Source organism: Scleropages formosus, chromosome 14, assembly GCF_900964775.1.
Source record: "Scleropages formosus chromosome 14, fSclFor1.1, whole genome shotgun sequence".
NCBI lineage: Eukaryota > Metazoa > Chordata > Actinopteri > Osteoglossiformes > Osteoglossidae > Scleropages > Scleropages formosus.
Window position 1 is genome coordinate 17,159,330 of NC_041819.1, and position 23,773 is coordinate 17,183,102.

Here is a 23,773-nt window from a genome sequence, read left to right on the forward strand (position 1 = left end):
TAGGGAAGAGCATTGAAAAAAAATGTATAATACAGTAAAAGCTATGAGTTCCTAATGTTACAAAATAATATTCTGACATAAAGGGCATAGAAAATATAAAAAAAAACATCTGTTTAAAAAAAATCCTCACATAAGAAGTCAATATTTGAGCATCATTTTTAAACCAGCATGTTATTTCCTCCCACAATTTCCTGTCCATGCAATAAAAAAGTACTTACGGCGTGGGCACAAATACAAAATATATAGTGGACAACTTTGATTATGCATGATTTAATTACCTCCCTGTTTCCTTCAGCTTGAGCCCAGCACAATGACATTAAATAAAGTTACCAAAATGACTGTACTTATGTAATACTTTGCTGAGACTGTTGATTGCAAAGAATAACCTGAGGAAAACAAAATGACTAAAAGCAAAGGTACATGTAATCATAGCAAGACAACCACACTGCACTTCTCCTTCTTGATGAGCTCCTCATTCCCGTTCCCCTCTCTTTATATTCCTTACAGTATATTCAAGCGTAATGAGCAAATCTTCTGTGCATAGAGAACATTATTCCGTTAAGGCTACACACAGTCTGTTATCGGGAGACACCGAGGTCAGCTCTTACGACACCCCTTCTCTCCCGCGTTTCGGATGCCGCTCACACACACACACATCAGAATACAAATAAATAATATTTCCATCACCTGAAGCGCTGTTGCGCCATCGGCCGACTAGGCGGCTCAACGCAGCATCACGATGTGACGTCTTGCAACGCCACTGGAGACGAGAGAAAAACGACTTCTTCTTGTCAGCGTTCTGCTTGGTTAGCTTATTCTGCTCGAATAAGACTGCATCTGCGCTCCCCACGGTGCAGAAACATAAAGAGTGTGATTCGTTTCGACCTGTTAGTGTTAAAGGCTCACTGCGGTGCGATTACATTAGCCACTGTTCGGAGGGACTCGACCAGATCAGATCTCTCGCCATGTGCTTTCCTACCATTCTCACTTTATATTGTTGCCTTTTGCTGATATCTTATCCATCTAATTTCCATAACAGATTGTCCCAAGCAAGGCTGCAGTGAATCAGGGCCTATCCTGCAAGTGCCGAGTGCAAAGATGAAGGGGATATAACCTCAATGGAATGCCAGCCCGTTGCAAGACATCTTATTCTTGTGATTTTGTATTATGCTGATTACTACTATGAATTACATCCTCCATTTATTCATTCAGCTGAAACTTTTCTTTAAAGCAATGTACAATGTTAGGTTTTTTTTTTTTTACCTGTTTACACAGCTGGGTAATTTCATTTTTACTGGAGCAATTTAGAGCAACAGGTGAGATGCAAACCTGCAACCTTTGGACCCAAAGGCAGCAGCTCTAACCACTACGCTACCAGCTTATTACTTGCTTATTACCGTACCATCTTTTTGCAGTAAAAGGGCTTTCAAAAGCTCAGTCTGAAGGTGCCATATATAATAATTAATTCATTATTATGATTATTATTCTGGTCAAAATTTTTGCTGAAGAACATGCTGTGAGATACTTCCTTCTGAGTGAAAACCAGAGGAACCGAGCAAGTGAGGACTGCATCTGCTGATGGACTAGTAATTGGACAGACACGTTCAGTTTGGCCAAAGAGCACATGTGACCTCACAGTTTACAGCCCTTCCTGCTTTAAAGGTCAAACCACGTGTATTCTTTCAGATCCCAATTTTGAAATTTATTTTAATCATCCGTTATGCGCCGCTCTTTGATCGCCATGATGGGTTGGTGTTGAGTTAATCTGCATCTCTGCTTTGCCTGTCAACACCGCGGTCGCTCAACCGCGCGCAAGGCAACGTCATCTGTTGTCATTTAATGTGTGAAGTGTAAAGTGAGAGCACTTGGCTTCCCTGCCGCCTCAGAATCCGCAGTGGGAGCCCAGTGGTACAATACGTTGTGCAATTTTTTAATTCAAGTCACTGACACTGGTACTCTGGAACCCACCGTGTGCTTCCCCACCAAAGCGGTCGGTGCTCTGTTGTCGCTCGGCGCTGTACAACAGGTTACAGGACGTGCGGTTACAACTATGTCGTAAAGCTACAGTACAAAAAGCAGAACTGGATCAAAACGGGATGCCCAACGTCCGTCCGTGGCACCTGCTTGCGACGTGGTCACCAGCGTAGCACTTCCGTGTGCCTCGACATACGTGTTGGAGGTGGGAGCCGTGCAGAGCTTTGGTGCCTCTACGCAGCATTCCTGGAGCAGAGCTTGGGCCTGATCAGAAATCCTCGAACCTGAGCAGGCCGCCTCGGCCCATGCTTCACACCCGTGCGAAATACAAAAATAGAACGTAGTACTATTCGCGCATCAGAACAAAGGCAGTACCTTATTCAAAGTAAGGCCACCGCGAGGAGATTGCAAGTTTCCGGGTTTTTTCGCAGGACGGGGGCTTTGGCCTGGTGCACCGAGACCCGCAGTATTGGAGCCGGGTGGCTCTCTGCTTCGGGTATCCTTCTGCGTCTCATCACAGAATACACAACCATCACATCTGGGGGGGGTCCAACCCTCTGCCCCAACACCCTTGGTTGCCCGGGGCTACCGTGTGAGCATGTTCCGGAAGTCTGAAAGGCTGCCAGTCTGGTTCTGGGAGTGCCGATGCGGCTGCTGCTGCTGTTGCTGCTGCTGCTGCTGGATGTATCCCATCGTGCTTTGCTGTGGGACGTGGGCAGCGTGGAATAGGGTTTGAGACTGCATCTGCTGGTGAGAGGACACAAAACAAAAGAAAGCATCACTGTTGGGAGGAGCCAACCATGTCGGTAAGTGGGAACGTCAGCGATCATCCTCACATCCACCTGTGTCTCCAGGTGTATATACAAGTATGTGTCCAGTTCTTGGGAGCCGCAGAATGTATGTTTTCTCAAGTTCGGCTCTTCGTTGCTGTACTGACTGCTATGTGAACAGCCAGTTGCTAAGTGGAACCTCTGTGATGGGGCGACGGGGCACCTGGAAGAAGGGCTGGGTCTGTTGCAGCTGAATTGGGTCCTGCGACACCTGGCCCGGTGCCAGGTAGGTGGGTTGCGCCTGGTGCGAGATGAAGCTGTTGTGGGGGATCACGATGGGGGACGTGAAGACGGGTGAGGGCACGATGACGGCGTTGCAGTTCACCTGCTGAACAGGCAGCGGTGGCCCCATCATCTGCTGCTCCAGAGTGTATCTGCAGAGACAGGGTTGCCATGGCAATGAGTGTTCTTCTTGAGCATATGTATGGACACCACTTAGAGTAATACAGTGTGCTTAATGACGTTTTCCTGGAATGTTATATGTCCTGCAAAGTAGCTCTTGATGCAAAAGAGGCTTCTAAACATTGCTTATTATCCTGCTGATGTTAAAAATAATAGTACTAATCACACACACACTGTCAGAAACCCCTTGTCCCAGGTGGGGTCGCGGCAAGCTGGAACCTAACCTGGCGACACATGGCACAAGGCTGGAAGGGAAGGGGACACACCCAGGACGGGACGCCAGTCTGTCGCAAAGCACCCCAAGCAGGACTCCAGCCTCAGACCCGCCAAAGAGTAGGCACAGGCCAAACCCACCACGCCACCGCGCCCCCCTAATAATACTAATGAAAGTAATTAATATTTATTGGCTCATCTATTGGCAGTAACCAGCTGGTAGTGTACGGTTAGTGCTGCTGCCGCCTTTGGATGCATTGGTTGCCGGTTTGAATCTCACCTCCAGCTGTAGCACCTTTGAGCAAAGTACTTACCCTGTCTTGGAAACACGAGGTGGGGTACACCAGTCCATCACAGGTAATAGCAATAGTTGCTGATCAGCTAGTTTTTGTTCAAAGTAACAATTTGATCTAAAGGTAGAAGTAAATAATTCACTGTGGGAGTTCAGGAAAAGCAAATCACCCTCCCCCAACAAGGTCCATCCTTTGATCTGGCACCATTCAGGTTTCAAATGTGTCCCCTTAACCTCCATGCCACCTACTGGCCTTGGCGAGAAGAGCCCAAAACATCTTATTCCATGAACACTGGGGTAAACTCACTTGGTCTGCGACATGGATGTGCTGCACAGGGAGTTCTGCACGTTCGCGCTGCTCTCCGGCATCATGGTCTGCATGGGCTGGTTGAGCAGCATGCTGTGTGAGGGAGAGGTGTCAGTGCAGCCAATGCAGAACTAAGACCTTCATCGTACGTGAGAGTTCGTTAATGAAGCTGGGTATGTTCTGGAACTGATCAGTCTACGCGTTTGTGTTTGGTGAAAAGTGGGACAAAAACAACGGGTATTTACAGACACTACATGTTTCGCAGTACTGTTTGTTCCGTATTCTGGAAGCTGTAGAAAGTGAGTTTCGTTATGCTTGTATAATGACAACAAAGGCGAACGGAACTGAATAAACGTGCAAAGTTATAAGCTACAAGTTATAAGCAGTTTTATCAGCTATTAAATCACTAGAGATGAGAATCTTTAGTGAAAAATCACTCCGCTCCTAAAAGCAGAAGACAGGTGCCAACGCTGAAGAAGACAGGACATTAGCAGTGTTTCTAGAAAACAAATACCTTGAAATGAGGAGATGAAAGAGGAATGAACATCATTGTACATCATCGCTGCACATCATTTGACATTCCACACTCAGCAAATTCTGTTTCGCAAATTCCTGACCGCATATTTGCGTTTTCGGATCGCTGTCAGTGCGGGTTAACCTGTTTCCCGCTTCATGACTTCGCTATGCCGAGCAGGCGGGCCGTACCGTAGCTGTCCGTCTTGGCTGAAATCCCCGTCGAGGTGTCTCTGGCTGACCTCCTGCAGGGGGCGCCCGCTCGTGTGGGAAAACATCATGGGGTTGCTGTACAGCGGCATGGTCAGGCTGGTGTGGGTCTGCACCGGCAGGCTGATGGCCTGCACCTGGGCGGAGCTCCTCACGGGGCGCGGCTGTACCTGGAGGAGGGGGGACACACCGGTAAGGGGCACCGAGACAGTTTTTGCAACGACACCCACTTATTCATGGACGCCGGAGGCTCCCTTTTTCTTTTAGGCCGATGAACTCAGATACAAGAGCCGATAATTTACTTTCATTATCACCTTCTAGTGTACCAGTCAATAAAATTTGTTTTTATTGTGCATTCTTTTCGCCAGTGACACAGAGAACTGAACAAGGTTACAGTGCTCAACAAAACTGGAAAAATCCAGAATTATGCTAATACATATATAGTTAATAACAGAGTAAGCCAGCTGGCAATGGTGGAGAGGAAAACAAAAAACTACCAATCACAACCAAAAAGAGAGAAATAAAGTGCCGGTGGTTCAAGTACTAGTGGCTGCCCACTGGTACGATACATACACCTTGTACTGTGGTGTTTTACACAATAATTCATTCATCTTTCATCAGTTATCAATAACCGCTTGTCCACTGTAGGGTCGCGGTATTCCAGAACCTATCTGGTATAGGTATAGATCACAAGGCAAAGTACACCATGGGTGGAATGCCACTCCACTGCAGGGCAGTCACACATACACACTCTTTCACACATACGCATGCAGTCCCTGCATAGATTAAGCTCAATCAAACCTACCGTACATCCATACCCAGCATCCGGGACCCGCGAGGCACCAGTGCTGCCCGCTGTGCTACCCACTACACAATAAAAATGTGGATTTCTTTGTATTGCCCTTGATTAACTGACAAGACCATTATATTTGTTTTTTGGGATACATGAGGAGAAGTTCTGTCACATTGAACTTTCTGCTTTATTGTTAGCATTGCTACATGGCATATGTAAATGTTATTTTGCTGTATGGGTGGTACTCGGTTCGAGAAAACAGCTCGTGGTTCTCCACAAGCGAGACAGAAAATCCTGTCCAAAAGGCTGCCCTAAATATTGCTTTTCAACATAAAAGCAAAACACAAAAGCAAACCAAAGTAGCATTTATCAATTTTTTTTTTTTTTTTTACAGAATAATTCCACGGCTATTCTAACTTGTGTGGTGAAAACAGATGTTCCGCAATCTGTTTTGTCTCGCAAAACGAGGGCCTGCTGGGTATGTAATTACAGTGGTTCTGCAACTTTAAATGGACTGTTGTTCGGTAGAAGAGCCTTTTCTCTATTCATCAAATCAACTTTATTGTGCTCGGTGGAGCAGAACCAAAGGAGACCTCTTTTTTAAAGACCCCTGACATTTGGGATGACCCACATGGTGTGTGTGTGTGTGTGTGTGTGTGTGTGTGTGTGTGTGTGTGTGTGTGTGTGTGTGTGCGCGCGCGCTGGGTATGGAAGGCGGGCCTATTTGTGTAAAACGACCACCAATCCGACATCAGACCTAATGTGCCTGACTTTGCACAAAGTCTACCACCGAACTGATCACTGCACTGTACTATACCAGGGACAGCTGGCAGTGTAGAAGTTAGAGCTGCTGCCTTTGCACCCAAAGGCTGCAGGTTTGAATCCTACCCTCCATCTGTAGTACCCTTGAGCAAGGCACTTACCTTAAATTGCTCTAGTAAAATGACCCAGCTGTGCAGAGAATTTAAGTAACTTAACACTGTAAGTTGCTTTGGAGAAAAGCATCAGCTGAATGAGTAAATGTACTGAGGAAACAGGTTACGATGAGATACTGACTCATTTAACAACCCTGGACTGGTTCAGCTCAGATCGTTCAAGTCCCTCCCTGTAATTTTGCTCAGTCACACCATTATCAGATAATGATACATTTATTGTTTATGTATTCATTTTTATTTTATTTTTTAGAACACGAAGACATCTACCTATTGTAACACGTTCAAACAGACTGAACATCAGCTACCATTAGACTTCTGCTCTGCCTTATGTTTGAATCAGTAGGTGGCATAGTGGTTAGAGTCATCACCTTGAAACTGATGGGTTTGAATCCCACCTCCTGGTGAAGGGCCTTTAATCATGGTACTTAAACTCAGGGAGGGCCAGCAGCTGTGAGTGTTTGGATTTACCTGAGCAGAGGATGCGCAGGGGTCCCTTAGGAGAGGGTGGGCCGAGGCACCATGGGGTCCGCAGCGTGGCTTCTTGGCCTGGCTGGAGGCCTGCCTCATGGCTGGGGGCTGCGCTGGCTGGGTGGCTACGGACAGGATCTGCTCTGGTTGTGGCACCTGGCTGAATCCCACTGATACCGGCTGCAGCAACATCTGGGGATGGGGGGTCAGGTAATACAGCAGTTACATACTTGGACCTGAAACCAAAGTTCAAGGTCCACGAGCGGCCATGTTGTTGTAGCCTTTGTTTAAACTTTGGACAGCAGGTCTCCTACTCAGTTGCTATGATTTTTAAATTTTTAATTCATTTTTCAGTTTCAGCGACTGCTTGTCCTATACAGGATTGTGGTGATCCAGTGTCCATCTTGAAAGCATGGAGTGGAGACAGGGTACGGCAGTACACTGCAGAACAACCACACTCATCGACTCACACACACCAGTTCACCTGAAAAAAGTCTTTGGACTGTGGGCAGAAACCAGAGCATGAACGGGAAACCTACGCGAAAATGGAGAGAACATGCAATCTCCAAGTAAAAAAGCCAGGTTTCAAAGTGATGCCAAAATGCACAGTCCAAGAGCTGCAAGGCACCAGTCGTACCTGAGGCGCCACCATGGCGCCCAACTGCTATAATGAATTAAGTAATAATTATCAAGTCTGAGTGTGACACTCCATTGAAACTGACTCGCAGCCAGGAATGCGTAACTCCTGAAAGTGCTGCCAAGTCAACTCAACAAGCGAGGCTCAGCTGATTGCTCTCAATTAAAAAATAATCAAGTTTGTGCTCTTCGGATGAAATCAGTTTAATCCGATGCCACTGAGCCGCGAGCCCCTTTCAGAGACCCCGTCCCCTGCCCCCCAGGCCTGAGAGCGGAGCGCGTCTGAAGGCAGCACATATCGATTCCCTTTGATGTTTCACTTCAAAATCGCCCCGGAGATGATGCGATGGAGACGCCAAATTCTGGTTCGGGAACTAAAGGCAGCAGCAGTAGCTGTGACTGAGCTCTTTTCAGTGCAGGAACGTTGGGCTGGGGTGGCTCTGGATGGGCAGACTGCGGAGACCCCAGGCAGGTCACCTGGAGGTTGGAGCTGTTGACCCGCTGCAGCTGCTCCTTGATGCTGTGCAGCTCCTGCTGCTGGGTCTTGATGTCTGCCTGCAGGACCCGAGTCCTCTCCTCGAGTTGCTCCTTCAGCTGATGCATGACGCCTAGCTGCGGCGCCTGGAAGTGGTACATCGGCTGCTGAAATGCAAAGACAGGGAGGCAAAAGGATGAGAAAAAACACTATATGTTTCAGGCCTTTAAATTATTAACACCTTAGCAACCAGGGTAATTGCAGGTGCTCCTCGACTTGAAATGACACGAGAAATTTATGACGACCCCAACTTGCAATGGCTGTTCTATCAGCCTTATTATATTATTACATATTACAATATATTATTACATATTAATATACGGTATTATTTCTGAGTCCTCAAGTTTGGTTGAAACATCTAACAAGGGCTGCTCCATCTGCTGTACGATAAACATCGACTGGCTGCTCTGCCGCAACTGACCATATTTCATATTGACTTAGTCAGTGTGACCATCAGCTGCTGTGCTTTGTTTGCAAAATGATTCCTTTGTGGCTCCACGCAAATTACTTTTTATTTACAACGGCTGGCAGGTGGAAATGTGGCCATTCTTGTGGTGCAGAAAAGAAGAATTGGAAGATGATAGATTTAGAAATGAAACTGAAAATAGTACAACATGAAAAAATATGATACCGTTATTCTATATCGGTATTATTTTAACATGAGCAATATATGAAATTAGAAAAAAAAAAATACAGGAATATAGTCCCATTATACTATGGAACATTTATGCATATTAATGGTTTATATACCCATATGGTTCACATATAAGGGGATTTTTGATTTACGATGGCACCATTATAAAGGAACCCTGTTGTAAATCGAGGACCACCGGCGGATCATTACTTTTCAACCATTGGACACGGTCATGTGGTAACAGGAAATGGCACTTCATGTAGGTACGGCTATCGGCAGCACATCTCTCGAACAAACGCTCAGTTCAGTTTCATGTCCCAGAGGTTAATTCGCTGATGACCAAACACTGCTTGAATTCCTCATGCTATCATACTGCCTGATTGTGGCACCGTGTGACCGCAGTGTGGGAGGTATTTGGTTGAAGATAAGAAGCAGAAACGCAAAAACAACGGAAGCACTCAGGATGACATTTACTGCCCACGCACCGTTTTCTCCACAGCTAATTTACCCCATCATTGGCCCGATATCTCCCTACGCGCACAGTCGCACCGTTGTTTGAATGAACATTTTTTTGGGAAAATCTGAATAAGTCCAGAGTTTGGGTCAAAACTGCTTTCTAAAATCAGCAGGTGGCACAGTGGTTAGAGCTGTTGTGTTGCACTCAGAGGACTTGGGTTTCAAATCCCACCACCACCCTTAATACCCATGAGGAAGGTACTAATCTTGAGATGCTCCAGTGAAAAATATCCAGTTGCATAAACATGGAAATAATAGTAAGCTGCTTTAGAGAAAAGCTTCAGCTAAAAAAAAAAAGAAAACAGTCCTTGAACTACAGTGTGTGTCAAAGGTTTGGTTACATATGGCTGACATCAGTTTTCATTCCTCATTATACACTGTAAATTGTGTAACTGTCTCTTGAAAATGTACATTTTAAATAAAAATAAAAACGTTGTACATTCCAGTGAAATGGTGTCCCACAACAAGGTTATATGAGAAAAAACAATTATGACAAAAATCTAGCCTGTGGGATGTGTACTAAATCTCCAACTGATTCTGTGTATTTCAAACTCATCTTGTACTTGAGGAAAAATACCTGTCAGTTTGCACAACTAGATGTTGTAAATGATGGTAGAATGGACAGTGTTACATCAACCCTGTGACAGTTAAGTCAGCTTCAATGAGAGCAGGCAGGACCATTTACACTCTGCCAGTGTTTATCGAACACTTGGTTTTCCTGTAGGGAACACCATCACTTCAGGAGAGCCTGGAGAGCTTCATGGACAAAGAGAAAACACCAACCGTGACAGAGTGCTGACTGCTGGTAGGTGAAAGGGGGATGCTCGGCTGGGGCAGCAGATCGGACGAGAAGTTCTGCCTCTGTGCCAAAGCCTACAGAGAGGGGTCCAATAAAACGAGGGAAAACATTAATAACCATCAACTGCACTTTGTTTTTTCTTCCTTATCCCAGCAATAATTTTGTCAGCTGACCTTTGAGCTGCTCGGCTGAATTCTGGATGCAGCTTTCTCAGGTCCGATGGGTCCAGACTGCCGTGGTGGTGTGCTCGCTTCTGTGTATCTCACCGAGGAATTTGCTGGAAGGAACAAGCCTTATGTTACATCTAGGTAGGCAAGTTCACCACAACATCATAATTGTTTCAGCTGCAGATTGAGGCTGAAATTTGAGATAACTGTAGAAATATAGATGTTTACCCTTCACCATGGTTAAATCAGCTAAATTATCTGCAGTACATAAATATATTGTATAGTCATATACTTGTCATTTTCATATGCAGCCAAGGAAATAGTGAAATACTTTTCTGAATGTGGTATTTACTCTTGAATGTATGCTCCTGTTGTCTTGCACCATCCCCTTTAGCATCCATCCATCCATCCATCCATCCATCCATCCATCCAGAAAGTTCCATAATGTGTATAAAACAACATTGACATGCTTCTTCTGAACCAGAAAACTAGGGCAGATAATCTAGTAGATATGGAGCTTACGACCAAAAGGGTGTTGGGTCAAGTGCCGCACTGAGTGCTGCTCTTCTACATTTGATCATAAGCTATGCAAGTCACAGTGGAAAAAAACATCACGTACGCCACGAAGTGAACGGGTAACATAAATGCATAGTGCTCTGCACGGACGCTCACTCACATGCTGAGTCGGACATGGCGGTGTGGGAGGACCTGCGGGAGCTGTGAGAAGACACCGACCGGGTTCCACTCACGCGCTCTTTTGGTGCCTCCGTGGGGGGGTTGATGTCCAGGTACACAGTGTGATCCTGCTGTTCAACACGACAAAGTTGCAAAATTGACAAAAACTGTGGTTAGTAATGGTTCCATAATAACGGAAACAGGGCTGGTTTACATATATACAATACACTGAGGACATCACATTGATCAAAAATACATCTGCTGGACATCATGCTCAAGTATGCTGGAACTATGTCCCTTATTGTCTAATCTGGGGAGAGGATTATTCAACAGATATGACTTTCAAAATAAATGAAAAGCCTCTCTTGGTGTCTCTGAGCAAAATACAGGTATGAATCCAGAAGGTCAAAAATATTTTCTTTTGTTCCTGCATTATCGACGCAACAACAGAGACCAAAACAATCTATGACAGTACATCTTTCACACTATTTAAGGGTTGGAATATTACAACAACATCACTTAGGCATTTCTATTAACAAAACTGTCTACACAGGTCTGCGATTAATTTATCTTGTTTGTCTGTGAAAAATGCGCCGGCCTTAAAAAGTTGTCAAGACGCAGAGAACCTCCTGTTTAAGGAAGATGAATCACCATGGAAACAGCAGACCTGCTGAGTAACACAATATCTGTGTTGCTTCGTGCAGTCTTATCCTGCGAGAGCTCTTTGGCTAAGAATATACAGAGATGCATGTGTAGGTGAGGCTAATAAAATGTCATATTTCCCACTGAAAGTATAAAGGCATTCTCCACCCCCACCCCTCCACACAGAAGACTGGACACACCTTAACGGATGAGGAGGCCATTTCAGACAACGTTTCCTTAAGCCCAAGCTCTCGTCGTCTCTCTGTCCGCACGTCGGCATAGCTGCAAAAGGAGGGGATGGACACGCGTCACACACACATAGCCTTTCATTTAAATCACTGACTTGTCTCTCACTTTGAACATCCATCTTTTTTATGCATAGTGAATCAGTACAAGTTCAGGGGAAGCGGGATCTTGTGCAATGCATCTTAATCAGCAGTTAAAACCGACTTTCCCCGCAACAGTCCGGTGCTCCTCTCATGTCAGAAGGAGCGGTTCAGGCCAGTGGATCAGAACTGAGACTTCAAGCTGGAGTGCCGGAGCAGCAAAGTCAAGTGATCCAAAAGTAAACTCTCTGAACAGCCTTCACTGGCAAGCCTTTAGCACTAGTGCATTTATACATTCGAAAATGTACATGTTTACTTTTAAGTATAATGTAGTCATTCCGCAATAAATTATTCAGACATTCTGTACGTTAAATATGTATAACGGGTGAGCTATACATTCTAAATGGACTACTATAGCTGGCAGGTTATATTGGATTTCCATAAAGTAAGCAGGGAGCCACAGTCCTCAAGGCATGAACACATATTGCCGTTATTTCTGGCCTTTAAAAACTTTTATTGCATATGAAAAAGCATATTATACTACAGAATATCTGTATAATAAGCTGGTATGGCTGCTTTAAAAACAAACCAAATTTGGGCAATAGTTTCTGATTAGTGGTCGAGATAAACCAGGAAGAACCATCTCCACACCTAAACTATCCCCCTTGAGGCCACTCAAAGTAAAATACCAAAATGTCCTATTTCATTAATGAAAGTAAGCATAACTGATCCCTAGAATGTTCTCTGTAAAATCCATGTCATAATTCCAGGAGAGATGAGGGTGCTAGTCTACAAAGAGCAGAGCAGGGCCTACCTGACCACAGTGTGTGTGCATACGATGAACTCGGGCTTGGAGTTCCATTGATGGTAGGTGATGTAGTAGTGTGTCTGCAGCCAGATCCACTGCTGACCTTTGGTCAAAAAGCGGTAGTAGCAGGACTTGCCCTTCCCGAACTGCATCACTTGGGAAAAAGATGCAAACAGCTACATGTTTCAAAATGCACAAAACGGCATACTGATATAGTCTCATAAATTCATGTCCATTACACCCAGACCATGTGGATTCCACTACATTCCCTGGCACGATTTAAAAAAAAATATTTGGCAGGAAACGTCATAGATCTGGGTTTGGAACCATACTGAGGCATTTTTTGTTTCATTGCTTACAGTAAGCATACCACTTAAGTAGTGTAGTTGACCTATTTTTCTGCAAAGCCTGCAGAGTATGAGCCTTGGGAAGGAGGTAACTCACATTGCTTATGACACTGGGCAATGAGCTCCAGATCATCCACATGGTAGTAATCATAGCCAGAAGTTCCCAGAACTTCGAAAGGTAGGTAGCCTATAATCGGCGAAGCTCTGAACAGAAACACAAAACAGACATTCATCCTCCATACCTATCAATGACATAAACTAAACCAGTCAAAGGAAATGTTTTGACAAAGATGGGTGAATTATGTAAAACGTATAAGAACAGAAACACCGCAAAAACTGCTAATGGGAAATTCCTCTAGATGCTACCTTAAAATAATAAAATGCTCCAGGGGTGTAAGTGTTTGAGAATAATAAACTGGCACAATGCGAGAGTGAAACATTCCACTGTTCTAAACATAATCAGTAATAATTTGTGAAACCTGACCCGCTAAATTTTCCCAGTTGCTGTTGGTAAACTGACAACTCCAGAAGGACAGACAAACAGCACCTAGGCGAACTATATGTATGCGATACGTGATTGTATTTTCAGATTAGTAAAGATATTCAGTACTTAAATCGGTTCTGCATCTGATACCATAGTTGTTAGAGCTGTTGCCTTCAGCTCTGAAGGTCACAGGTTCAAATCCCACCTACTATAGCAGTAACCTTAAGTAAGGTACTTATCCAAAACTGCTCCAGTAAAAGCTCCTGAGATGCATTAATAGGTGAATAACTGTAAGTTGCTTTGGAGAAAAGCACCAGCTAAATATAAAAATCTTGGGTGTTGCATTTTATTTGACACACTGAAGAAAGACCGGAGGCTCCAAGCCACCAGAAGGCAGGTGAGACGACGGGAGCTGCCATTCCTCGAGACGGGGAGCGGTACAGTAGGCTGACAGAGCATGCCAAGTGTCCAATTATAGCTCAGCAGAGGACAGGACGTACCGTTTCCTATCCCGACTTCACCCCCGTCACGGTTACGTAATACTCTTACAATGAATGGGTCTGTGGTCAAATTACAGCGTTAGTGTGAGTTTGCGAGGCCCTGCGGCATTGCGTTTCACCGGCTCAGTCAGGTCTGTCTCGGGAAGAGGGACCCTTGCAATGGCAAGACCGGGCAGTGAGTGCAAAGCCAGAAGTGCTTCTGCATACACTGGTTACGAGTCATACAGAAATAGATGAACGGGGAAAAAGAAATGAAGGAGGAGGAGGCGGTCAAAGGCAGTACCCAAGTGAAGGCTCCAAACAAACTGAAATGAACAAACAGCTGTAATGGCATCTCAACGCCGAATGTTACATCTGATTCATACCAATAACTTTTCTTCCTACAACTTCACCAGTAAGACTGAAGGCAAAATGTCATAAATCACCACTAGAACTCCATGTCTCTTCCTGACAGCAACCAGGAAGGGAGGATGAACACGTTTTATTCCCGTTTCCTATTTCCTTAACACTACGCCTGTTATAAGAGGTATCTCAAAGACTAACTAACATGCAGTTAAAAATCAGCTATACCAGACTAGAGCCTGTGGGTCAGCAGAAAGCAGATGCTAGCCTCTTAGCATTAGCATCGTGTCACTTCACAAAGGGAGGAGGGAGCGTAGCTGGTTTATTTTACACACTTTTCCATACCTCATAAAGCATTTAGCTAACACACCCAGTGAGTATTCCCTCCCAGGAAAACGGTGACAAGCTGAGTGCGTCCATGTAGGGAAGGGGATGACGTGTGCTCAGAGGCCTGTAGCCCGCAACGTTAGCGACTGCTACTCTTCTGCCAACTCCTTGCACTCTGCTCACGTGTTTACATGAAATGTCAAAGCTGTTTTCGAAAGGACCCACGGTACGCAGTCAAGATCGGGCAGGAGCCCAATATTTGAATATTTTTCTCTTTGATGAACCCCAAATGATGCATAAAGTTGGACTAAAACAGTCAGTGTGAATATGTGCCACTGAGCCATGAGAGAAAAGAAATGGGCTAAACAACATCCGTATGAACAATAGGAAACAAGTTATTTGCTGCCTTACCTGTGATCTAAAAACAAGAACTTCCATTCCAGGCTGTGTCGAGATGTGAACTCATCACAGGGATCATCGACGTTACACAGATCCTGGTAAAAAAAAAAAAAAAAAAGACAAAAATGAAAAGCAAAACAGGTTTAGGCACAGTCAGTTTTAATCACATTTTCTCGACATTCAGTGTTGTTTTTCCCAGCACCCCGATTCCTGCCAAGCTGGCCTGAAGGAAACTGGATTTTTTTGTTCCTCTGATATACAACCCCCGCCAAGCAGCGGTAAATCATTTGGTTACTGTGCATAGTGCATTAAAGGGAAACCCATTTTAATGCCCCATGTCCTCAGACAACCAGGTAGTGTGTGGAGAGGGAGAGCAACATGTGGGACGCGGGACGCAAGGCCAAGGCGTCACAGGACACTGTCACAAAACACACACACACATACAGTCCACAGAAAGTTCAGGGACCCCCAGTTTCCCTGAACATCATGTGCTTGGAATTCTTCTATAATTCCATGTCACCCTTATCGGTAGATCTTCATAGTTGCTATTTAAAGCTCAGACCAGACCCTTCCAGTCTAATACTACACTGGTGGATTAAGTAATGCAGCACTAATGCAGTCATTGCTGAGATACACCCATTCAAGTTAAAAGACTTTGATTTTACAAGGAGTTCCATTCAACACCCCTACTTCATCTTACCAGGCATTTCTTGACATTGAGAAGGACCAAAATTGGATTTCACTCGGCTCCCAACAGCTGAGCTGCCAAGACTCCTGCATTTACATTTACTCATTTAGTACAATTTTCTCCAAAGCAACTTACAATGATTAATAATTAGTATTTAGCCGACACCAGGGCGATTTACACTTAGATACAATACGCTGAACTCTCTACGGTCATTCACCAATATATAGGCTAGAACAATCACACACAGACACACACACACACACAGACACACACACACACACACATGCAAATATGGGCAATTCCATTCACCTGAAACACAAAATCGGGGCACCTGGAAGAAACCTGGGCTTTGTTAAGTGTATAGTAAATAATAGCTAGGAAAGAGCTGAAGGAGTGAAGGTAAACAGCCACACAGTATTATAGTCAGTAATGAAGGGAAACTGCCTTGTTATGTTGTGTTGTGATAATCAGTGTTACCTATTACTGTCTGTTTTAAGTGGATTTGGTTGCATTTTAGCATAAAAAAGGGACAATTTTTGAGTTCGGGAAGAGTCAAAAGTGTTTTCCCTTGAAACTAATGGTAATTATGTCTTGGAGTTATATGAATTCACCTTAAAAATGGATTTTTAGAAATATATTATCATTGCAAGGTGGGAGAAGACTGTATAATGAAAACAATGACATCTCACTTTGAAGGTTTAAAGGCAAATTATACTTATGTGGGAAGAATCCTACAATATTTTTTTTTTTTTTTACACTGTTTGCTGTGGCCTTTCACATCCTACCAATGGGGCAGAATCACTGTGATTCACACCAACTGGTATGAATACAGTGAGAAAACACACAGGTTTTTCTCACCTTCAGAAACTGTGGGGTGACGAGTCGGACGGTGGCAACCAGGCAGACTTGCTCCTCAGCAGAGGACTGCAGGGTCCGTGGCAAAGCCAGCTCGAAGCCGTTGCTTGAAGACGTAGGCACTGAAACGAAAACATCAAAACAATCAAAATCCTGGTGTGATACAGAAGAAATAAAAAGGTGTCAGCTACTGAGTTATACCTTGCAAATATCTACTGAAACTAAGGTTGTTTTTTTAAACTAGATGGGTGAATCTCTATATGTTGGCCACAATCAATTCCTCAACTAGATCCTAATTCCATGCATCCATTCATCCATCCACCCGCTGCTGGTTCACTGCAGGGTTGTGGAAGTCTGGAGCCTATTTCAGAAACACAGAGCGTGAGACAGGCCACACTCTGAACAGGACACCAGTGCGATCACGCACACACACACACACACACACACACACACACACACACACACACACACACACACCCTAAAGGAATTTAGAGTCACCAGTTCACCTGAAACACATCGTTGGACTGTGGAAGGAAATCAGACTACCCAACTAAAGACGAGGAGAACATGCAAACTCAGATTGAAACCCCCAATTTATGACCTGTGAGGCTCCACTGCTACCTGCCCACACACAAAGACCTATCGTTAACCCCAAAGAGCTTCTTCAAAACACCTTTCCTTTCTTTAGTTACTTGTCCGAAGCTTCTTTTCTAGTGAACACAACAGACTAGAGACCAAACTATAGCTAACGGACACAAACAAAGGGGTAAAGTAGCCAGATGAATAAAAATGACTTCAACTCAAAACTCTCCTTGATTTTTCTCCCTTGCCATGTGCACGTGATAAAAACACCCTAGTCTGCCCCTCTTTGCTGTCCAAACTTTGCCAGCAGCCAGTGGAGCATCTTTGTCTCCCCTTCAGTGTGAGACAGGCTACGTGTGACTGTTCTGCCCGCAGATTTGTTTAGTTCATGTGATTAATTGCTTTGTTGAGCGGAACCTTTATTTCCATAAGTTAATACGCAATTTGTGCACGTGTGCCATTTCCATGATGCACTACTGTCGGGATAGCCATAGTGGAAGCATCTTGAGTTCTGTGTGTTTTTCCTACGCCCGTGGAAGCAATAACTAAGTTGTGAAGTTCTTGTAGACATTGGTTAAAATGTTTACTTGCTTTTAAGTTTAATCTCTGTAGTGTAAATTCTGTTTATTCAGCCATAACTCCGCGTTACTGTCCGTGTGAAACGCGTGTGTGAGTTCGCGCTGTGTCATGCTAAGTGTGCTATCGGCAAATGAGTTAACTGGTTATTATAACGATTGTTGTAATTAGACTAAGTTTCTTTTACTGTTTCTGTTTATCATAGTTTTACTCACATTTTCACTTGTCATTTGGAGACAATAAAGGAGCAAGATGCTCATATCCTGGCTCGTGAGAATTGAGTTTGGCTTGCTGTTAAAACTGCGTTAACGTACTGGATGTGCATAACACGCAGGGAGAACAGTACAGTGACCCAAGCCTGTAAAGCTGTAAATAACTGCTACTCAGCTGTGTTTCTCCTTCACAGCAATTAGCATTGTCTTCATTGTCTGCATTAGTCAGACAAGAACTTTAATGACCTGTTTGCAACACCACTCAAAAGTCTGAGTAGATCTGGGTAACAAACATGGGCAATAACTTTATGGAGGAACTGGACAGATGGGTGAAAGCAACGCAACCCAGAAGTATCCTACATCTATGTGAATTGCTACGGATGAGCTGGGGAGATATGTTGGCTCATTTCTTGATCAAACTTGCCTCATGCCTCATGAATAAATCTCGTTTGCAGTAATTATACTCAAAACTTTCAACTGGTACTGTATATTCCTTATAAAAGTGAGCTGACTATCAGGTTTAGGGACAGTGACAGCAGTCCCCCCAAAACTGATCCATAATGCACAGTAGTAACAATACTGCAAATTCCACTAAAGGGTGTGGCACGAGGGAAGACAGAGCACAATATACACAGGAAACTAAATGTACTACACACCAACTCAGAAGAATTGGAAGAGAACGCACTACAATTACTACATATGGAACATAATGCGTGTACATACCAACCATACTGCTAACCATGCTACCCAAACACAGAAACTTAGTTACCACTAACAAACACCCAGTTACCGTGACTCCCCTATTAAGGCCTCTACCTGAGTGAGAAAGGACTTGCCCACAGAGTTCTACAATAAAGACTGAACGCAGAAACCCCACATCTGTGTCCTCTTAATGTAGAAACAGTACACTTGTCACAAGGGGGTAGTGAGGACATCCTGATGTGCTAAAGGTGATCAGTTTCTGTTGTCCAGTATTGTCAAAGACTAAGAACATGGCACCTACCGCTGTTATGGAACTTGAAATCTCCCACAAATTTTACATATTCATATGTAGGGGGCTCCTTAGCATCCATATTTCCCCTGGCTAAATGACAGCAGAACTCAATCTGCGTTTCATCTGAAAAAGAAAGAGGACGAGTCAGAAGTGCACATCAAAATCTAACTGTTCATTCTTTATTTTTCTATACATTAAATACCAGTGAATTCTACTTCACAGGAAGTAGAAGTCTTCACAGTTGTAAGGAGCTCAGTAAAGCTAGAACCTTCAAATGAATATAAACTTCCCCCTGCCTTCGCTTGTCAGTTAAGAGAAGGGTTGTGGTTAAAGGGGATTTTCTGCAATGTTTTATTTATTTTTGAATAAAATGTTATCATTCAGACTGTAAGTGACTGAAACAACCCTGCTCTGGATTAAATAAATAAATGTACTCATAAGTTAAAAAACATCTCTCTTAGGCTTAAAAAAGATGAACATCAGTGCATTATTTGAAATGGTACTCCCACACACTGCTGTCAGTGCTGATCGGTATTTGGCCTACATTACACAGCACAAAATCTGGGACAGGGCTTCATCCAAACACTATTAAAACTACGCACAGTCGGTCTTAGTCATCATGAATACTTAACCGTGGCTCGACATTTTCATGTGCGATTTATTTAAACAAGACTTGGCAGTGGAACGGACACAGGGGAGAGGACGGGAGGGTGCCAGGGAGCGGGGGCAGAAAACATGTCACTGTGCCACCAAACACACAGTAATACTGTGGTAATGTTCCAGTCATTTGCCACAAAGGCTTCTTTGAGCTGCAAAGCAGAGATGGAAAAAAACTGTGATTTTGGGTCAGCTTTGCAACACAATGAGTCAGACCTGGTGCCTTTTATTGCTCAGTCGCACATCTAAGAGCTGTACTAAATTTACCAATTAAGCCTCCGACTCGATATGCTGGCGACCATTATACCAAGAATGATGCAGCGATGGAAAACAAGGGTACGGTGACATTTCGAACGGCCAGAGGAAGCCAAATTGATTTTTAAAGCAGATGACGCACATTTCGGTGACTTAAGCACCCGGTTTTCTGACAACGTGTCAGGGACGCTGGGTCAGGAGGCACAGAATGTGTTTTTGCCATTGTTACACACATCCTTCTTGGTTTTGTGTAAAGAAAGGCTCATCAATAGATGTGATAATAGCTTTCCCGCCTAACTGCTTCCCCTCAAGCTTGCGGACCGATTGTTCCCTGGTGACGCGGTACAATACGGCCGGGCCTTTTCGCACCAGAGGAGTGGCGGCAAGCCATTTACGATGCCCAGCTGTTGTAGAAGGAAGTGCCGCGGAAACAAAACGAAGAAAAAAAAGACATCCTCTTGTGTGAATAAGTTCTCTGAAATGACGGTTAGCCCTTTTGGTGCGACGGCGGCGCGGCGCAGCTATTGACTTGTTGCCTCCCGCTAACAGTCAGAACACACAGCAGGATCACTGTCATCCTCAGATGAGTGGCCGGCTGAAGCAAAGATTAAGGTCACTGTCTAGAGCCCTAGATACCACCCTGGATCACAGCGACAACCATAACGGTGATTAAAACTCACAAACTAAACTGCCAAGTGGCTATCATTAGCAGAGCGGCTAATAATAGGCCATCGCTGCAGAGAAAACCAATAAAACTGTCCTGGCTGCGCAGTGCCACCGGTCCCACCGAGTATTGTTCGATGGCTTTTACGGCCAAATGATTAGCTGTCTTTGCAGTTGCCTGCTGCGGTTATGTTGGTATTATAGCCTGTGTGAATAAGTGTGTCATCTATCACAGCGGGCAGTCTCACGGCTAATAAACCATTGTGCGGGGAACCTTCAGGAGGTAGCTCCGGCACTACAAGCGAAAGAAGTTTCCCCCTCAAGTTAATTTCTTTTCCAACTGCAAGAGTGTATAATTTCTGTTTGCGCAACAGAACCGAATGCCTCTCGGTGGTTGTCGGGTTTTGATGTTTAATTCATGACAATAACTCTAATAAAAAGAACAGCTATGCTAGCCCACACATCAAAAGAAGCGAAAAAGGTTGACCGGGCTGCAGTCGTAACTTTTGCTCTCTGAAAAACATTAATTGTTCCTCAGGGGGGATCTGGATGCATTGTACATATTTCCATTTTTTGGTGTCATCTATTTAAATGTTACATTGCTGCACAGAACTCTAATCTCCAGTGAAACAAGGCCTTGGTTTCTTTTCCCAGAGCTCCTCTGACTTGAAGGACAAAAATAATCCCCGCTACACAGAATCCCACTGCCCCTGCGAAAGAGGTATAAATGAAATTCACCAAAAAGGTATTGGATTCATCATCATGTGACGAGAAAAAAGACCGTAGGCACACTAATGTATTCCCAAGACACGTGTCGAAGATTTTCTTTGGAACCTCTGGGGAGAACGATGGGGTATTTTCCCAGCCTTTTTGCATCCCCTAGATGTTCTGATAAGGTTTAAAATATATGGCAACATGAAAGGAAATTATATGAAGTGCATCGTTGTCCATATCTAACCAAGAGCACAGTGTTTGAGGTTGGTTTGATGGTGCTGGATGGGTTCGAAGGAACGGCGTCACGGTGTCACTCACTCTCCAGGAAGTCTGCAGCGACGGGGTCACCCATCAGCATGTGAGATGAAAGCAGCTTGTAGACCTCCCCGTGCTCACGTTCAGGGAGGAAGTTCAGAATATTTTGGTCCACCATATCTGACTGATACAAAACAGCAGTTGGTCATGTTCGGTAATCGCGTCTTAATGTACGCCGTTTTGTGCTTCTGATAAAAAGACAGCAATTTTGTAAATGAAACAAGGGAAAAGTGCGAGGTGACGTTCACATGCAGTACAGAGAGTATTAATGTTATGGATAATTGGCCAGTTTTATTATTATTGCACCTAGATTTTGGCAAGATAATAAGGTAAGGTATTAATCAGCTAATTTGTACCTTGGATTTAAGGTACAGTGCTTCACCCCACTTGGGGATTTATATAAAAAACATACATTGTTTACTGACGATTTAGACCTGATGTCCTGCACTATTTTATAGTTTTTGCTTGGTTTATGTACTTTCATTTTCTTGTAATATAGTGGACTGTTCCATCCAGGGGTACCTTGAAAGAGATTATAATCTCAGTGGGAGTTTGCCTTGATCAATAAAAAATATGATTTCATACACATTTGTGTAGCAATTCAGAGTCTCTCAAAATGTTATCTACTTAATTCAATTCATCAAGAATATTCTGGCCCACCATAACTGACTGACAAAAAATGGCAGTTGGTCATGTTTGGTAATCACCCGTCTTAATCTGTTCTGTGCTTCCTAAATTAGAAGCGCAAAATGATATTAACATACTATATGAAAAGTCTACACTTTATGGATAGGTGACCAATTTTATTGGTATTGCACCAAGAGTTTGCACAAATAATTAGCTCTGGTGCTGATTAGCTAATTTGTCTGTAAAGTGCAGTTTCATCCCTCTTGGGGAATTATTTAAAAAACATGTTTTGTTTCATGCTGATTTAGACTTGATGTTCTATACTGTTTTTTAACTCTCTCCTTGGTTTTATTTTGTTGTAATCTTACGGAATGTCTTTTTCATTTGGGTAGCAATTCATGTGTGTCAAAATGTTTCTCAATTCAAATATGCAATGCAAACATAGGAGAAGCATGGTGAGAAAAAGGTTATAATGGTAGAAATTGTGGAGTTTGTACTTATTGACAGTATAACATTTATACATACATACTGTACACACACATTATTATTTATATTTGTATGTCATGGACTCGGGGGAGCATGGTAGCGCAGCGGGCTTGGCCAGGTCTTGCTCTCTTGCGGGTCTGGGGTTCGAGTCCCACTTGGGGTGCCTTGTGATGGACTGGTGTCCTGTCCTGGGTGTGTCCCCTCCCCCTCTGGCCTTATGCCCTGTGTTGCCAGGTTAGGCTCCAGTTTGCTGCAAATCCCCCTTGGGACAAGCGGTTTCTGCCAGCGTGTGTTGTGTGTGTATGTGTGTGTGTGTGTGTGTGTGTGTTATGGACTCCATGCATCAACTCAATATGCACTTTCATGTAGATGCTGCAGTTTTTCGCTAACATTTTGTGCTTTACGTAACAGCTTCTGAAAGCTTCTCATTCTCATAGTACAAGTTCTTCATTGTAAGACATACAACGATGTACACGAAAACCAGCATCAGTGACGTGAACAATTGCTAAGCATCCAGCAGACACATTACAACAAGCATATTGTCCTGCTTCTGACTTACCGGTAAATGGCCAATAAGTGAAGAAACACTGTCAGAGACATAAATTATGTTTCCGTCTGTCGTAAGTGCTATAAGGAAACCATCTAAGGCCTATGAGAAGAGAATACAAACATGGAAAGGGGTTTTTCTTCAGGGTTATTGCAATAAGAGCACATTTAAGGGTGGAAAGAGGTTTTTCTTGAGTTATTACAATAAGAGCATGTTCTAGTAAACACATTACTTCAAATCCTTTTTCTATAATGGAAGCATTGCAGGTGTTAGAACATCTATTGAGGCTATGTTGATAAAAGCATCACTGGTATAAATATGAACACAGGGCTGCTGCACTCAGCAAAGTAAAATGAAATTACAGTGTCAGTGAAAAGGCACTTAGACTGAATCTAACCTCCAGCATCAACTGGGTGAACTCCTCATTGCTGAGGAACGAGGGCTTCCAATCCTGTCGGATCTCACAGGACTCAGTTTGTGCCAAGATCTCTGAGTTGGTTGGGGGGGGGGGGGGGGGGGAGAGAAAAA

The 23,773-nt window shown here is 43.9% G+C and overlaps 1 protein-coding gene across 10 annotated transcripts in view; it reads right to left on the bottom strand.

Moving 5' to 3' along the window:
• Positions 1-1,315: 1,315 nt before the first annotated feature.
• npas2 (neuronal PAS domain protein 2) overlaps positions 1,316-23,773 on the bottom strand; it is a 66,527-nt gene continuing 44,069 nt past the window's right edge. For 4 of the 10 annotated variants that reach the window (XM_018746594.2, XM_018746595.2, XM_018746593.1 and 1 more), the window contains exons 5-23: positions 23,643-23,734; positions 23,258-23,347; positions 21,589-21,709; positions 18,991-19,104; positions 16,621-16,739; positions 15,087-15,169; positions 13,120-13,226; positions 12,682-12,829; positions 11,742-11,823; positions 10,901-11,030; positions 10,231-10,334; positions 10,042-10,131; positions 8,051-8,215; positions 6,938-7,129; positions 4,724-4,911; positions 4,019-4,111; positions 3,734-3,829; positions 2,968-3,178; positions 1,316-2,721 (exon numbers count right to left, since the gene is read on the bottom strand). In XM_018746594.2, coding sequence (XP_018602110.1) covers positions 2,560-2,721; positions 2,968-3,178; positions 3,734-3,829; positions 4,019-4,111; positions 4,724-4,911; positions 6,938-7,129; positions 8,051-8,215; positions 10,042-10,131; positions 10,231-10,334; positions 10,901-11,030; positions 11,742-11,823; positions 12,682-12,829; positions 13,120-13,226; positions 15,087-15,169; positions 16,621-16,739; positions 18,991-19,104; positions 21,589-21,709; positions 23,258-23,347; positions 23,643-23,734 — 2,387 coding nt within the window. In that variant the 3' untranslated portion in view covers positions 1,316-2,559. Of the gene's footprint in view, positions 2,722-2,967; positions 3,179-3,733; positions 3,830-4,018; positions 4,112-4,723; positions 4,912-6,937; positions 7,130-8,050; positions 8,216-10,041; positions 10,132-10,230; positions 10,335-10,900; positions 11,031-11,741; positions 11,824-12,681; positions 12,830-13,119; positions 13,227-15,086; positions 15,170-16,620; positions 16,740-18,990; positions 19,105-21,588; positions 21,710-23,257; positions 23,348-23,642; positions 23,735-23,773 lie in introns of those variants that run through there. The other 6 variants (XM_018746597.1, XM_018746600.1, XM_018746599.1 and 3 more) reach the window with 6 other exon arrangements.